We start from the raw sequence: 17,841 nt of genomic DNA, 5'->3' as shown, positions 1-17,841 counted from the left end.
CAGCACCAGCAGATCCTGGACCCTGTGCTGCCCTGGCTGCGGCGAGCGCTGACAGTCATCTTTGGGGCACAGTGGTGGCCGACGCTGCCAACCGAGAGCATCATCCTGAATGCTCTGTGCAAGGTCGGGCTGGACAGCCAGGCCCTGGTCCAGGAGGTGTGGCCTGTCCTGGAGGACAGAGCAGAGGCCCTCATCCAGAGACTCATGGACACCATTGTGTGCCACTGTGGCGAGGAGGCCCTCAGGCAGCTGGGCCTCCAAGGTGCCAACGAGGCCTTGGGAGCAGCAGGACAGCCCTGTGGCCGCTCCGAGCCCCACAGCCTCCCTACGAGCCACCCTCAGCTCACGGCCCGCCAGTCCCAACACGCAGGACCTGCCCAGCGCACCGCAGGCTGTCCTTCATGGCTGCCCCAGTCACTGCCCCACCGCTCACAGCCTGAGGGAACCACGAGGAGACAGAGCGGGGCACAGCGGCTCTTCAGCTCCTCGCCGCTCCCCTGTCGGCGCCCAGCAGCCCCTAAGAGAAGGGCTGACAGTGACGACGACCCAGAGCAGCCCTGCAAGAGGCTGTGCCATCAGCGGCGCTAGCAGCATCTTTAATTAAAAATAAAGGTAGAAAAGATTAGTCCGCAAAGTCTCAGCTTCACTCCAAACGGAGCTGGCGATCCACGCGCGCAGTGCTGCATCCTGCCCCTCAGCCAACCATCACCACCAGACCGTCATGTTTGTACAACTTATTCTGTTTCGTCCTTACGGATCACAGACATCAACATTGCAGAAAGAAAGATAAAGCCAGCACAAAAAGTTTGTGCAGATCAGCTCCTGCCTACCAATGTGCTCCACCCATCTTGAAAATCACAGGGCTTTTACTGTTTCATCTTTCAAATCAGAAACTTAAAAAAGAATCACTGCTAGAAAAATGGGGGAAAAAGCAAGGAGACAGAGAGTAAAAAGAAAGTACTGGTGTGGTAAGCCTCTCATTTAACTAATTCTCCAAAAGTCTCTCTTGTAGTACAGTCCAGACCATAAAGAGATTGGCTGAACTTAACACAAAGGCAACATTTCCCCCAAAAGCTGGAGATAATATGGAAACTCAGTCTTTTTTGAACTTGTCTAACTTAGCTGCGCAGCATCATGTAGGAAAGTATTCCTTCTATTTACCTTCATAGACAAATGCATTTTCTAGTATCAAATGTAAAGACAAAATCAAATGGGCTTAGCAAGCAAGAAATCCACAATGGATTTAGCTTAAATATATGCCCCAGAAGTATGTATAGGAATCATAATTTCTCAATTCTGTAAGTATAACTACTATCTTTTTACTGCTTTTTATTCCTGTCAGTTTTGAGCAGCCATGGCAGATGGGGAAGAGGCTGAAGTTTTTTATGTCTGGCACATCAGTCTTGTTTCTTATTAGGGATTTTGGTTACCTCACGTTTTGATGTTTCTGGGCAATGGATCAGAGCTTAGCTGAGATCTGTTATGCTTTTTTCAGAGTACCAGAATTGGATAAAATCACAAACTGACTGGGAGAAAACACAACTGAGTGGGAGACATGTATGAAGTAGAATAACTACAAAGGTAAAGAAGACATACCTTCTGCAAAAAGTGACATCATATTTGTGCTTTTGTTGGCGACCACGTTGTTCAGTAAGGCGACTGCAGTTTGCATTGTATTCCCTAGTATATTGTCTTGGTGTTCCTGTAATTAAAAATAAAAAAAAACCTAGTATTTATTCTGAAAGGTTAGTAAAAGACTGCTTACTTCTAAAAATGTAGTAACATAAAAGCATTACTCTCTAAATCCCTTGAGTTTCAATGTTTAAAATACCAGAAAACTTAAAAATATCAACCAAATATAGCCAAATATAAAAAAACTTGGGCCAAAACTTTTTCCTTTTAATCAGAAGAATTCATAGTTAGGTGTAAAATGTTAGGACTTCTAAAAATACTATCGAGTCTTATCAGTCTCTAATCTCTATATATTCAGAACCAGGAACATTTCCCTTTATACAACATCACTTCTAGTAATAGTATTAACATTACTCTTATCAGTTTCAGCTCAATAACCGATAATAAGTCATAGTCAACCTTTATCTCTGTTTGTACAGTCATAAGTATAAAATCAATTCCATATACATATCAGGCGTCTATTTCTATATCAAGGTCAGGCTGGATGGGGTGTGAGCACCCTGATCTTGCTGTAGGTGCCCCTGTTCATTGTAGAGGTGTTGGACTGAATGGTCTTCAAGGGTCTCTTCCAACTCAAAAGATTCTACAATTCTATGATTCTTTTGCTGCTGTTGGACTTAACACACCTGCACACTTAGTTTGAAAGGAGTGGATAAGGCAGTGAGAACAAAACATTTATTTACTCATGCTAGTCACCGTAATAACTCATATAGCTTCCAAATACCCAAAATAGGACAAGTTTTTACAAATCTGAGTCTAGATATAAATATCAACCTGAATGGATTTCATGTCTCTACAGGGGGCTCAGGAAACACTGGATCCAATTTTTTCAGACTAAAATCTTAGTAGAAGCACACATCCAAAGTGAAAATAATATTAATAAAAAGTCCTATTTCACATATTACAGCTTTTTCACATGAATCTTCACTTCCAGGCTTCCCTGTCCCGTTAAATTTCTCAATATACTGACATTACTTGACTACTTCACTGCCACAGAACATGCTGTATCTTCTGAGCCATTTCCTGAAGCAGCTCTTTGAAAAAAAGCTCAAATTTGAAGTTGAACAAGACAGAAGATTATTGATCTAAAGTTCAGTGAAGTATCTCTAATGCCAAAAGTGACTTCAGTCCTTGAATACAGTTGAACAAACCTCCTCCCTGAAAGTTTCTTTAGAAGATGAATGCCAGTGGCCAGGAACAGTTTATTTTCTGCAGCTCTCTGCTCAGGTATTTATGACCTTCTGTCTCCGATATATTCTTGAAAACAGCAGCAATTTATTCTTTGGGAAAATGGTATTGATCATCTAAGTGCCATAGCTTCCGCAGAATTAGCCTGACTGTCAGCCATCAGCAATCACAAGTAACATGTTTTACTACTCTTCCAAGAATTCACACCAAGTCAACTTACGAATGACTTTCAGAGTGATATCTCTGGTTTTAAAAGTCACTTTCTACATTGGGTCAGGACTCAGCAACAGCACCGCATTTAGGAAAAGCCATGCTACCCAAATCCCTACCTGTGGCTGTAAGAAATGTTTAAGCAAGAATCTCCTGAGTTTTCTTTCTTTCCCAGTCTGATGAAATTTAGGATACCGTAAAGTGTGTATTCAGTGCCTCTTCAGAAAGTACTGTTACAGTGGTAGAAAGGGTCATGCTATGGGAAAAACAAATGCTTTCCTTTAAACATTTACCAGTCGAAGGATTTTTTTTATAGGCAGAGACTCAGACATCTGCTTTGAGGGAATTAATTTCTGTTATTGCACTCCAAAACTAAAACCAAATGCTATTATGTACTATAAATACCACGAAACATATGTGATAAGGTGTAGTGTATTAAAGCATGAAGAAATATAGAAGCATTCCCAGCCTACTATTCAACTTAAGGCCCTAGGAATTTTCTGCTTCTAGAGCTCTTCAAATGTATCATGAGAAATGATGAGGAAGAGTGCAGTTTTCTACCAAACACTAAAACAATATGAATATCTGAAGTTCTATTCACTTTACGTAGCACTCCGACACATCATTAATGACTTCTATATCCCTATCAATGTTTAAAACACAGCCAGATACATTTAAAAGCTATGTTGGAAAGTATAAACACCACATTCTTCAGAAGATAAGTCTGGAAAATAGAAAAGAGATACCATAAAGTCATAATACTAAAAATAAATTTGAAGTTATTGCTTACAGATAGCTGAAGGGTAAGAAAAACATTTATTGGAAAGACCAACATGTTCATCTAGCATCAGAGTATCTTCTTAACTCTCAAAAAGGACATTTGGAATACAATGCCTTTCACAGATGCAACAAAATCAGTTGGTGTTGTACAAGATAATTATACACACATACATTGAAAATACAAAATTAATAAAAACAAAATACTCTAGAAGTGCCAAAATAAGAGATGACTCATACTTTCCTTGCAAGTATTTGCTACTGCTTCATATATTTCTGAAGTAAACATCTTCTAGTAGAATTCCCCTTTGAAATATGCAATTATAATAAAAGTTGGTAGTTGTTTGTGATAGCAATCTTTTGCATTTATCAGGTGACTCCTGTTAAAATGAAGCCAACGTTGCTTTAAGTGAAGATCAATTACACTACACAACCCTCTAGTGAAAGACTGATACTGAAGCTGTTACTTGTACTAAAGTAGGTGCAACAAAAACCTACATTACCCTCAATACATACAGACTAGAATTCAAGATGGAAATGTATATTGTGAAAACAAAACAGTCACTTACTGAATAATCTTATAACAAGTGTACTCAGCTGGAATACTAGAGTTTTAATGTATGTATCACAGATACACTGTGACAAGATACCGGGTTTCAAGAAGCTACAGGTATGCTTTACTTAAGTTGTCACTGATTGCTGATAGAGTAGATTTTAGAATATAAAAAAAATATATGTAACTTGTTCATAATCTATCAAGGAGCAAAGCTGATCTAATTTGTGTGCACAGCACCACAGACTGGATATTTAATGAACAGTGCACTTGACAGCTTTAATAAAACATAGCATTTGCCAGCAGAGATAATTAGAATTGAAGAAGCGAAATTCTAGTGTTTGGCAACACAGATGAAACAACTTCATTAAAATGTACAGCTTCAGCAAATGAAAGGCAGGAAAGCACTGGACCCTGAAGAATCAGCCTTCTCAAAACTAATTGCTTCAGTGCTTAAAAAGGACAGCTATAAAATATCAAGGGCACAACAAGGAAATACTAGTATAAAGAAAGAACCACAGAAGATAAATCAGGCTTTTCAAATGGGACTGCGCTGTATTTAGGCCATTAAACTTTTCATTCTCATTTTGAAGGGTTGCATGTTAACAAAAGACATAAGTTGAAGTATTTTTTAAAGTCAGTTAGGTAAGAGGGTATGAATTAGCAAGGTGGGAGTATGAAACTAAGATACTATAGTCTAAAGCTACTGCTTCTCTTTCTTTAGTATATTAGGGCAGCTTAGGTAGACTATGGTATTTTAATTACATTTTGGATAAAAGATCAGATAGCAACTGTGGTAAGAAGTTACCAATTTGTGAGACTTCACATACCTGTCTCCAACTCATTTAACTAAGAATCTAAAAAAACAAAGGCTCTAAATGCTACTTTTGCAGATATGCTGTAATTAAATGTAAGTGTTCCACAGCAGCACTGTTCATTCAGTGTAATCAGAATGATTAACTGTACAGGGACTCTCCTTCCCAAGCTTATATATGAGCTACGAACGTGAGTTAGGAAGAAAAGAGGACATAACAAGGAGGAGGTTTGATTTTCATACAGGAAATCCATTGAAAGATGAAAATTACAGAAGTGAACCACAGCCTAGCTACATTTACTAAACGATACAATTTTTACTTGATGGTTGACTGATCATTGTTGATGCTCACGAGGACATCACAAGGAGCACAACTTAATACTGCATTCAACCCAGATTACTATGATACAGTGCATTATTTTGTATGCATGAAATAGAGGATCAAAAACTTTTCTGCATGTAACAGTGGTACCAATCTTTAGGAAAGCAGTATTATTAGCACGTAGCCTACAAGGGACATTTACAGTAGCCTACGTACTGTTCTTTAGACAAAAACAAAGTTCACTGAGAAACAAATTTAAAGCAGCTATGAACAGACTGAACAGGCCTTAAACGTTTTGTGACTTATGATGCAAAGACCAGTCAGTGCATTAGCTGAAAGCATTTAAGTACAGATCTCTAATTTTAACCCAGCACTATTTTGCTTTTTCATGATAAAAGTCAGGAAAAACAAAACAACAACAAAAACAAAAACAGTCTAAAATAGATATCTCTCTTGTGATCATGCTTTTCAAAAAACAGCCTTGCTCAAGGGTAGTTTTTACAGAACCGGCATTCCTAAATCTTTTGCTATGACATGCCATAAGGAGCTACTACAGAGCTAGCAAACAATTTCTGGAATAACCATGCTTCTTGGACGGGTCACAACAGTGATATGTTCAGTCCACACCTGTAGATGAGAAATCTTGTAACTTTCAAAAAGAATGCTGCTTAAATACTGAAAAAAATAAAAACTGTACTCTTAGTCACCAAGTGCTTAAGGAGAGTTGGTTGGGGACAGGGTAACAGGAATAATTTTTAAGAAGTGAAGGACATAGGAGGCCACTAATAAAATCCCACAGTGTCAAGTATCAGCAAACAGAAAGAGATGGCCATAGAATTTGCTCTCCCACCCATTGCAGCAGGTGATATAAAAATACACAATATTTTTTCAGAAGTATATCAATGTACTACTATGTTATCTTACACAGGTTCAGATTTTCAGACATCTAACAATCTTTTTTTTTTCTTTTTCTAATTCTGAAACTCATTTCTTGCCTCCTTTTCATCTCCCCAAGTTCCTTGTTATCTTGGAGACAAACATGCAATTCTTCTGCACTAATGGTCAGAACTTCACGAGGCGTAAGGAGGAAAGGTGATATTTAAACAAACAGAGCTATAAGGAATGTTGCCTCTGTGGAATGAAAAGATGAAATTTGTTGCTTTTAGAAAACCGGTTTCTGTCAAGATCATGCAAAGTGCTTCTTAGAGTAAATACCTTTACTCCTTCATGTTTCAACATGTTGGAGGTGGAATAAATCACGCTAAACCAAGAAAGAAAATGTAAGTAGTGAGCTAAGGAACATAAATCTAGCCCATGCCAGCAAGCATGAGGTTTGTAAGCAATATAAAGAGAAAAATGCTTAAATCTGCTCAGAATTAAAGGTAGAAATCTTCAAAGTTACTAAGAGGGAAACCATATGAAGAGTTGTCAACAACACTACTTTTCACGTGATGAAAGGAGAATGACTCCAGGATACCGATGTACTTCTAAAATTACAATGTAATACTTTTAGCAGACACTACCAGGGTCCCAAATCCTAAGCATTTGGTACCTACTTTTGCTTCATATTTACTAGGTAAAGAGAAAAAAAGAAAAAAGGTAAAAAGAAAGAAAGAATAGAAATAGAGAGAATAGAGAGAAAGAAAGAGAGAGAGAGAGACAGAGAGAAAGAAAGAGAGAGAAAGAGAGAGAAGAAAAGGAAAAGGAAAATCATAGAATGACTTAGGTTGGAAGGGACCACAAGGATCAACAAGTTCCAATCTCCCTGCTGCAAGTAGGATTGCCATCTGCACCAGATCAGACTGCTCAGGTCCCCATGCAACCTGGCCTTGAACACCTACAAAGACGGGGCATCTACAGCCTCTATGGGCAGTTGTGCCAGTGCCTCACCATCCTCTCAGTGAAAAACTTCCCCCTTTAATCCTAAAAAAAAAAAAAAAAAAAAAAAGAAAAAAAAAAAAAAAAAAAAAAAAAAAAAAAACAGGGAAAAAAGAAAAGGAAAAAAAAAAGAAAAAAAACAAAAAAGAACAAGAAAGTTATGGTGTTGAAGTTTGTTAGATCTTTTCACTGAATCAAATTGTGACGGGGGTGCAGGAAGGGAGCACAGAAACTCCTGATCTGATTCAGTAAATTTAATGTACAATCTTCGGTCTAATTTTTGGACAAAGGCATAGGATAAATTTTGCTGCTGCACAATAACCAGCCATGCAATCCTACATTCACATATACAGATAGGTGCAAAGCAACCCAGCGGTGAATCTCTAAACTAAATGCCTTTCTTCTTCCTACAGAGCTTTACATAAATTTCTGACACCCACGACACCTTAAAGCTTCTCTTTCTGCTTCAGAAAAACATAGAGAAAGGAGAACAAGTTCCCAGTGGCAAAGTTCTTTACTGTCAACAGAGGGGGCTTGAGATTCCTCTCTGCAAGTACTGCCAAGCTCTTTTACTTCAAAGAAACTGTCAGAATTTCCTATAAGAACATAATTTTCTCCATTATCTAAAAAGGATTACAGCAATTAACCTCCTAAGCATTAAAGATAATGTTTGTGAACAAAACTTTCAAAAGAAAAACTTGCTCTGAAGAGACTGTGGAAAAGAAGCAACATGGATATCCTACTCCGGAGGAAGACACTTCATCCAATCAGTGAAGATCCTGGCACTCTGAAAGTGCTCATGCTTTGAAGCAATCAAGCCCCCTAAAAGTAACTGATACCAACAAAGCAGTAACGTCGTATTTAGCACCATACATTTGTAAATGCCATGGAGATCCTCCAGTATCAGTGACGTCTTTGATCCACAAAGTCACTTGGGAGCTGCAACAAGCCCTTAAACCAAGAAGCGTCCATTCCAAAATATTCACTTCTCAGACTTACATTTTCAGCATCAATACAAAGTTACTTCTTAAACAACTTCAGAAAACAGACAGATACCAATCAACTGACATTCCTTTTCCACACTGACTTGCTTTGATGTAAGTGACAGCCTCTTTGACATTGCAAGGAAAGAAGCTTAGCTAAGTTTGGGGAATTTGTTGATGATGTTATTAATTTGGAAAACACAGATTCATTAGACTTATCCAAAGGATCAATCGCATTAAAATTTTTGACTGGAAAAGTTTTGAAGTGTTCAGAACAGAATCATTTATTTAAACTATAAGAGACATATCCTGATTAAGATAATAGGACAGGGCACTAAAATAAGGCACCCACGTCAGACACAGAAAATGTTTCAAATCTCTGCTGAAATTGGGCTACCCATGGATTTGTACACTGGTCTCCTATCCTCTGAGTCCCCTAATCCATCATTAGCTTTTAAGGAACAGGTCACTGTCTTTTTTCCCCTGGAGCCCACTCACTTTTCTACACCTAACTAATTGCTAAATTAGTAGCTGAGTCAGAAACTGAAAATGACTCTGTGATTATACCACCCATGGAGCTGTGCAAGAACCAGGCTAAAATACCAGCTACATTTTCCTTAACAAAAGAAAAAAAATTAAAGAAAAAATTAAAGAAAAAAGAAGAAAAAAAAAGTAGACTTTTCTTTAAAAGTAGAAAAGGAAAGGAAAAATATTCATGGTCTTAATCTCAAATTGAATATTTCACTCTTCACATTCACAGACTATCTTAAAACTCAGTGGTGCTGTAGAAAAAGGTGTTGAATGTGAAGTCACAGGCTGAGAAAGTAACACAGAGAAGTCGAACCTATTTGAATGCTGAAAGGATGCTTTTTCTTACAAGAAATTAGTTTGGTTGAGGGGAGATGTCAAACATAGCTGGAAAGATATATTAACGTGTCTAAGCTTTTTATTTTACCCTTTGTTTTAGGCTTTCTGCTCTTGAAGCACTATTTAGTTCACAGTACTTTTTTTTCCATAAATTCACCTTTACATAGTAAAAGCAAGAGAAAACATTGATAATTTTTTAAATTCAAACTACTTGAAAAAATAAGGAGCTGTTCCAATGAAAGGAAGCATCTGCTGAATATTCTGTTACTGAGATGACAACCTCATTACCTGGGCAAAAGAAGACTGAGAAGGGAATCTGATTAATGTTTATAAATATCTTAGGGGGAGTGAGAGGCAAACGGATGAGGACAGGCTCATCTTGATGATGTGTAGTGACAGCACAAGGAGCAGCAGCCTAAAACTTGAACACCAAAACTTCCATACAATGTGGAAGAACTTCTTTAGGTAAGGGTGACGGACCACTGGAACAGGCTGCTATATTCTGCCTTCTTCTCTACCTTTCTAAGGCAGCCCTTTTAATCCCAGACACCTGCTCCTCGGGGTTTTGTGTTTTATAGAGGGGCATATTTAGAAAACAAACTCGTTTAGCAATCAAACCGTGAGCTAGCAGCTCTTCACTCAGCCCTAAGGATATATACTGCATGCACCAGTGTTCTAGCAAATTCAGCTCCCAGCCCCTCCCTTTCAAGGTACTCCTGTAACAGCAAACCTCATCTCCTGTTAGCTGATACCCAGGCACCAAGCCACCAGGCAGGAAACGAGTGAGGGCAAACAATGCTCCTCAGTGAACTGACTGGCAGAAGTACTGAAAAGAAATGCAGCTAGCGCTGTTATCACACAGGACAGTGTGTATTTCTTTCATGTTCCAGCCATGGGCTTGGACAGACAAGCAATTATGCTCTGAGCAAACTATGGTACTACATAGACAAGGCAAGAGAAATTATAATCTGTTTGCTAGCTGTGTATGAAAGCTACATCTAATAAAACAGTGGTTAAGGGTCAATAGAAAATTGCTGAACAACTACATACAATCACGGTGCTTCTTGTACCATTACACTCAAGCATCAACTCTCAACTCCCAAGAAAGTTATTTAATAAACAACGAAATTCACACACAGCCCACAGAAATATTACAGAGAGACTTTATTTGGCATGCCTTTATTTTAATATCCACGGTCAAGGGAAGACGACCTGCCAGGGCCCAACACATAAGTTATAACAACTCCCTTTCAAATCACCAGTCTCCTCCCTCCCTGCTGACACTGCAGAAGGTTGCAGCATCTCCTCAATTTCAGCACTGTTGTTTTCAGAAGACTGGACAGTGAAAACAAGCTTCAATATGATCTAATTTAGGACTATAAACATACTCAAATCTTCACTGTAATAAAATTATAAAATATTTACAAACCCAGGAAATTAAAAATATTTTTTGGTGTACTACAGTATCTCTGTGAAACACAGGGAAAGGTTAGGTGGAAACCGTGGACTTTCTTCTTCCATAAATTACTGGTATATCATCTCTATTCTCTACCACCTCAAGTTAAGGCACCCTGGTAAACAGTATGTATGCTACACAAATACTCTGCACAGCCCATATGTTACAGTGCTATCTTGGCGCTCATTCAACTCAAAGAGGAATCATCACCATCTTATGCCAAGTTGTGTCTATATAGCCTAAGAAAAAAAGAGCTGGCATGATGGTGAAAAACCAATGGTCTGAACCAACTTGAACTATGGTAATAGGGCAAAGATTCAGAATTTGAAGTTGAGATTGGAATTTATAGTAGTCCTAACTGTGCGTATGCCTCTGTGAAACTTTTGATTAAAGCTCTCCTATGTGGATTGCATGCGTGTCTTTAAACTGTGGACAGCTTTGTTTTCTACCTCTCACTGTCAGTTTACAAAAAAAAAAAAAAAAAAAAAAAAAAAAAGTATTTGTGACATCTACGCTAAAAGACTGCAGGGTTCACAGGCACCAGAAACCTCACTGCTCTCAGAGAAACAAAAACCATGCTGGTGAACAGCTGGAAGGCACAATTTGGATTCGTAGCCTCAGCCATGGAAGTTACATTGTCCAGCCACTGGAATTCATTGATATTTGAAAACGACAGATTCCTTAGCTGGCAGTGGTCTGCTAGTAATGCTGACTATGAAATAGCATCTAAACAGGAACTGATGAGAAGAAAGTTAGATAGAGAAAGAAATGATAGTTAACAAGGATAAAAATAATAATCAAATCCAACTTGCAATATGAGGTTTATAACAGTGTATATACGTGGTAATAGATTACTATTCTCATCAACTTAAAAGGCATCTGTGTTTAGTCATCAGTAACAACATCCATGTTCCCACAAAGCAGCTACAATATATATAACTCACAGACATAAAGCACTAATAGTCCCCATCATTTAGGATAATAAACTTGGAAGAAAAAGGCAGAAAATAGAAACAGCTTCACTAACTAAACTGAAAGAGCCTAGCACAATGAATTTTGGAGTGGCCTAAGTCTTGCTCCCATGCTGGCAATCTCGATCATGCCAGGCAGCACACAGTTTGCAAATTTCATGGCACAGAATTCTCACAGCCCTACACAATCAGCTGCTGCTCCTTGGTACTCTCAAAGCACTCTGTGTATTGACCAACATAAGCTGAGCACCACTTCCAAAAACTCACTCTTGGTTCCTACATTTCAAACAGGAGCAAGGGTACAAGTTTGGATTTAAACGCTGGGACTAACCCAGACCTACAAGAATACAAGAAAAGAATAACAATTCTGCTTCTCAAAAGCATTTGGAAAGCACTATCAGGTGCCATGACTTAAAAAAATGTATATTTCTTGTTGCCACATATGTTCTCACCCATAATTTGTTCCCTTTTGATCCATTGTTTAATCTCCTATACAAGATTCAAGAAAGAATGACATTAGCAAAAAGGAAACTGTTCTAAATGAGCCTCTCTTCTTTCTCTGAGGAAGTTCTTCTGCTTTTTATTATTACTGTTATAAACAATTTGTTGGACTCCACTTCTAATCTGCACATCTTTCCAAGGCAATCTGCAAATGATTTATTTTAATTTTCCTCATATTCTCACCCCACTCCAGTGAATATCTATTTAGATGCCAACTGCATTGATTCAATAAAAGAACTTCAGGTATCCAAGTTTGAAAATTGGTACAGGTTACAAAAATAAATTCTAGTTGTGATAGAGAGATTCTCCAGTCATCAGAGCACATTGTCTTCCAAGCACAGGCTGCATTCACAAACTTTCCTGCTTTTGGTCGTTGTTTAGGAAGTTACTCCTGAAAATACAGGAGAAAACACACTGAGAAGGCACTGCAAACACGGTTCCTTCAAGCGCCAAGGAATGTGAGCTTTTCTTGCCCCTCCACTTAGCTCTTTTCAGTAGTCAACAAATACCTAATGATTATAATTTATGTCTATTGCTTTACAAGGAAGACAAGAAACAAAACACTTATAATATATGCCAATATATACATATATACACACATTTTCTTGTCAGTTATTTTAACTATGATGTACAACACTCAAATGAAATGAGTTCAGCGATATTTGAAAATGTACCATATGAGATTCTACGTCATTTCAAAACAGAGCTAGACTTCCCATTCCCTCTGATGTTCAACATTTCACAACACATTTACACCTCAGTGTCCACACCAAGACGCTCCCTAACTTCCCACAATACCTGCACCCCGCAGTGGTTCACAGCCTCATACAAAGCATGCGAGACTGAAGATCTTCTGTTTCACTTGGAGGGTGGTGACACACTGGAGCAAGTTGCACAAGGAGGTTGTGGATGCCCCAACCCTGGAGGCATTCAATGTCAGGCTGGATGTGGCTCTGAGCAGCCTGGTCTTGTGGTTGGTGATCCTGCACATAGCAGGGGGGTTGAAACTAGATGATCTTTGGCCCAGGACATTCTATGATTCTATGATTCCATTTCCCCACGTTGTAAGTGAAAGCCTAAAAGCCTGTGCTAAGAAGAAAAATTTAATAAACACAACTTCAGTAGGAGACAGTGAGAGATGCAATTAAAACGTCATGCCTGGTAGTCAAAATGTTTTCTCTGAGCCTGAGAGATCCATTGTAGACCATTCCCTCTGGGTGGTGCTGAACAAGGGTCTGCACTTGGCCCCTTCCCCCGAGAGATTCCTCATTAACTGAGATCTTTCTCCTCTCTCTGCAACCCTGACACTTGGTGCAGAAATCTGACCTTGAACTCAAGATGCCTTCATCAGAGAAACCTACATCCTAATTGGAATAATATCACAAAACATATAGCCCTACAACCTCCTCCTTCCAACACCACATTCAGGTCTTGAAAACCACAAAACCATGACCAGCTCCCACTGGGGAGATGCTGCTGCTCTTCCCAAGCTATCCACAGATAGGGTAATTTTATTCTCATATGAGCTCACAGCCTGAAAAGGAGCTGGATGCTTTTAGATCAAAGTAGTATTTTGATGCTAAGAGAGACATAAAATACCATTGGGAATTACTTTTATTATCACTAGGGGCCAGACAGAAATTTTATCCCATATACAATGTCACACAATGTCCCACTGCACTATAATAGAAAAGAATATTAAAAAAATAAAATTGCACTAGTGGATTAAGATAGCACAGAAACATGTTTTCTATGAACTCACTAATGCATTGATTTTGTTAGGTGCTTGTAATAAACAAAAGAGTTAAATTTTAATTAGTCATACTTCATTTAAAAGTAATTAAGGTTATGACATTAGTGTTTTACTTCATTTCAGTCAAACTATCTTCATGAACAGTTATTCTCACTGAAAAATATGTACAATAGACGTGAGAAGAAATAGAAGGCTGAAAGAGGAAAAGAGCTAAAATATATCATACAAACTGGTAAAAAAGCAGAGAGAGGAGAGTGGTGTTATTAGCCATTTTCATACCCTAATGGAACATGCAACTTTCAGCCTGTTACTGAGAGTGGGTCTGTGGCAAAGAGCCCAAATGAGGTCTGAGAATGGATAATGTACCTTTAATGATTGAAATAGCAAGAAAATTAAATCTAATCATGTTTCATTAAGCATACTCTAGCTCCCATTTTTACTAAATTATTTTATTATGATTTCCCAACTGTCTGTTGAAATAACCTTTTACAGCAATTTAATTCGCCATCATAAACAAGTCTCATTGCTCACAATGAAGTCCCCCGGGATTAGTGTGAGGAGATGGATAACCTACGCCTTGCCAATCCGGCAGCCACTAAGGTAACCACTCTGGGAGACAAAGATTTTTGTTTTCCTATTTGTGGCTGAGATCATTAAGATATAATTAGAAATGTATTCATGAGTAACAGAGCGCCTGTTACGGAGATGCCATTTGCCCAACAAGCATCTTCTCTACCAGTCTTTAATAAGGAGGGCAGCAGGAATAATCCCCACTTCTCTCTCTGGAGAGTTCTACATTAAATGGACTGCATTAGACATCCCTCTCTCTCCCCCTTTTTTTAATGGCATCTTATTCAGGCATCCAGTATTTTCTCAGACTCCATTGTTACCATCAGAACCGCTACTCTGCTTTCAGCAATATGCTCCTGCGGTGCCATCCAGATGTGAGCCCTAAAGATAGCTACGTGCCCTGAATTTAAATCCTCCTCCAGAACTTCTTGCAGGGCAAACAAATGTGGGACTTTGCAATATTTAGTTGATGTAAATAATAGACTGCCTGCAGAATAGTCCTTGGCTCTCCACAGCAATGAGAGGAACTACCAGCCCTCGTGCAGCTCACTTTGCTTGCTGCTTACTTTACTCAAATGAGTACCTCAGAGAAATACATTTTGTCTTTGTACACAGTTTAATTCCAAGCTTGATGTTTTATTACCTGACATTGCAACGAAAAATTAGAAGCAACATCACCCACCAAGCACAGCTTACACAGCTGCCAGAGAGTAACTTTCTCAGTCTGCAGAACAAAAGCTGTCAGTCACCGTATTTAATACCACGATGCTCATACAGATTATTGTTTCAGTTGGTAGGCAGGAGTTTGAAAGCAACCAGGTAAATTAAAAAAAAGAAAAAGAAAAAAAAAGAAAGAAAACCATTCTAGGGCACAGTCTTTCTTCCTGCAGCCATATGGATAATAGAGAACAGCTTGCTCAAAGCAAGCAAGGGGCAGGAACTGAACCCTGTAATGGGCACAAGAGAACTGAAAGACAAACCTAGAAATAAAAAAGGAGGTTGAAAAAATATCAGCTGACTCCTTGAGACAATGCTAATGCTTACAGTTGTAATTAGAAAGTCACAGTGGGTAAACTAAGATTGGATCACTACAGGTTTAATCTTTTTACGTATATTTGACAACAGATCTATTTTAGCATAACGGTGATTTTTAGATTTATCTACAAAAACACTTTACAACACAAAATATATTTAGTAATCAAGTAACGCAAGCCATTGAGTAATCGACTGTAATTAAAAACAAAGTAAAAAGCAGAATATTCAAGATTCAAATTGCTTTACTTCAAGAAAGAGTGACACTAAAATCTAATTATCATCCCTCAACATGAGCTCTTTGAGAAGACATTAACATAAGGAATGCATTTCACATGACTGAACTCGAAACAGACAAATTTCCAGGTAAATGAGCAGAGTTCAGAAGCATAATATGGAACCTCTGCCAGCCAGAAGCCATTCACAGACATCCAATATTCTTTTGCAATTGCTATTGTGAAGCACACAATCACTTATTACATTAGTCATCAAAATGCAGTTGGTCAATAAATGTACAGTCAGCACCTCATTTTTCCATCAATATTCATTCAGATGAGAGCAGGAGATACACCACAGCTATTTGGCAGAAGAGTGTTAATGTCACCGTAAAATTTCAGTCACACAATCAATAACTCCTGCTCTGTAAAGTAAGGATCTCAGATTTACTTCAGTATCTATTTTTTTAAATGCTTTCTCTTTGCCTTGACAGCTGTAGGAACAGTAAATCACCAGGCTGCTCTTAATCAGAATGACAGACACAAAGTCTGGAAGGTATGAGATTTTGCTTCAACGTTGTTTCAACACCAAAAAGGAAAAAAATGTAGGAACAAATAACTGGGTGAATGTCTTCATCGACACTGATTCACTTCTAAATGACCCATTTAAAATGTCTGTGGTATGGTCACGATTTCCCCCCATAATTTCTAAATCACAAAACATGCACTTGGTGCTAGACTTGCAAAGTATCATGTGTTAGTTAGGAAGATGTGTCATTTACACCTTCTGCAGCACCTGTGCTTCATGTGTTTGCAGCACAGTGCTGCAGCCCCTCCTACTCACAAGGTTTGAAGGTGCCTCTTGATGCCATGTGTAAGCAAGTGGCCACGCTGATGTGGAGGAAAGGCTGCAGGGCTGCACTCTGGCCAGCTTCAGGATATGCAGTAGTCGTAAATGAGCTGCCCTGTTACCCTGCAACATTATCACCCTGCTCCACCACCTCTTCCAGGGCTCAAAATCAACTACGTATCTCCAGTGACCAGGCACATTTCTTCCCTTTTACATCATGACTCACTATGGAGAGCACCGTTATCAGCTCACAAAGTGCTGAGAGTTCTAACATAAATCAACGACACATCTACATACTGGTTTATGTCTATGAGGGCTGTTCCAAGAGCAATACTTCCTACGTTATTACAATGGTCCACAACATCAGAGGCAGATGTTGGGGGTACGGCAGTGGAGGTTGAACCTTCCCACCAATATTCCATTGCATGTTGTTGCTGTGGAAGAGATGGCAGCAGTCTGATACGATGGTGTCTGACACAGAAGTGTGTATGAAGCAAAGGTGTGGAACTGAATTCCTCCATGCGGAAAAAAATGACACCCATTGGCATTTGTTGACAGTTACTGAATGTTTATGGAGACCCAGCAGTGGATGTGAGCACAGTGAGTGAGGGGTGGTGCATTTCAGCAGGGGCAACAGTGGGTCACATCCACAGGTACAGGTTTTTGTGAGTACAGCACACAGGCTCTCGTTCATCATTTCCAAAAATACACAGCTAATGGACATAAGTATGTTGAAAAATACTGTTTTGTAGCTGAGAATTCGCTCTATCAAACCGTGCTCCTTGTATCTGTTGTAGTTTTCATGCAAACAAATAGGAGGCATTACTTCTGGAGTTACCCACATATGCACATATGTGAGTGAAGTAATATCACAAAACTACAAATGGATTATAGGAAAAGAATTATACAAAACATGTCCAAGGTGCAGGCACTGTGATATGGAGAATGAAAAAAAAAAAAAAGCCTACAGAACAGTAGGTGAGAATTACCAATTGCTGATGCAGTCAGATCAGGGGCATAGAGGATAAAGGATTGATAATTTTACTCAGAGTGGAATCAGCTAACATTCCAGAAGATTAACTACTTCTGTGGCATCGTTTGAATTAAAAGGCAGGAGAAAACCAGAAAACTAAAAGGGGAGATTTTACTGTATATACATATATACATATATATATGTGTGTGTGTACATATATATATGTGTGTGTGTAC

General features: G+C 38.7%; 1 protein-coding gene across 5 annotated transcripts in view; it reads right to left on the bottom strand.

Annotated features, from left to right (window-relative positions):
* ULK4 (unc-51 like kinase 4) overlaps positions 1 to 17,841 on the bottom strand; it is a 213,447-nt gene that overhangs the window by 93,832 nt on the left and 101,774 nt on the right. For all 5 annotated transcript variants that reach the window (XR_006168599.1, XM_042817534.1, XM_042817537.1 and 2 more), the window contains one exon: positions 1,597 to 1,702. Coding sequence is in view for 4 of the 5 variants with exons in the window: in XM_042817534.1 (XP_042673468.1) it covers positions 1,597 to 1,702 (106 nt within the window). In the remaining variant the exon portion in view is untranslated. The remainder of the gene's footprint in view (positions 1 to 1,596; positions 1,703 to 17,841) is intronic.

This window comes from Centrocercus urophasianus, unplaced genomic scaffold (genome assembly GCF_019232065.1).
Source record: "Centrocercus urophasianus isolate 14NV4802_14NV808 unplaced genomic scaffold, USGS_Curo_1.0 seq_16, whole genome shotgun sequence".
Lineage (NCBI taxonomy): Eukaryota > Metazoa > Chordata > Aves > Galliformes > Phasianidae > Centrocercus > Centrocercus urophasianus.
The sequence above is the reverse complement of the archived record's forward strand: the minus strand, read 5'-3'. Positions and strand labels throughout refer to the sequence as shown.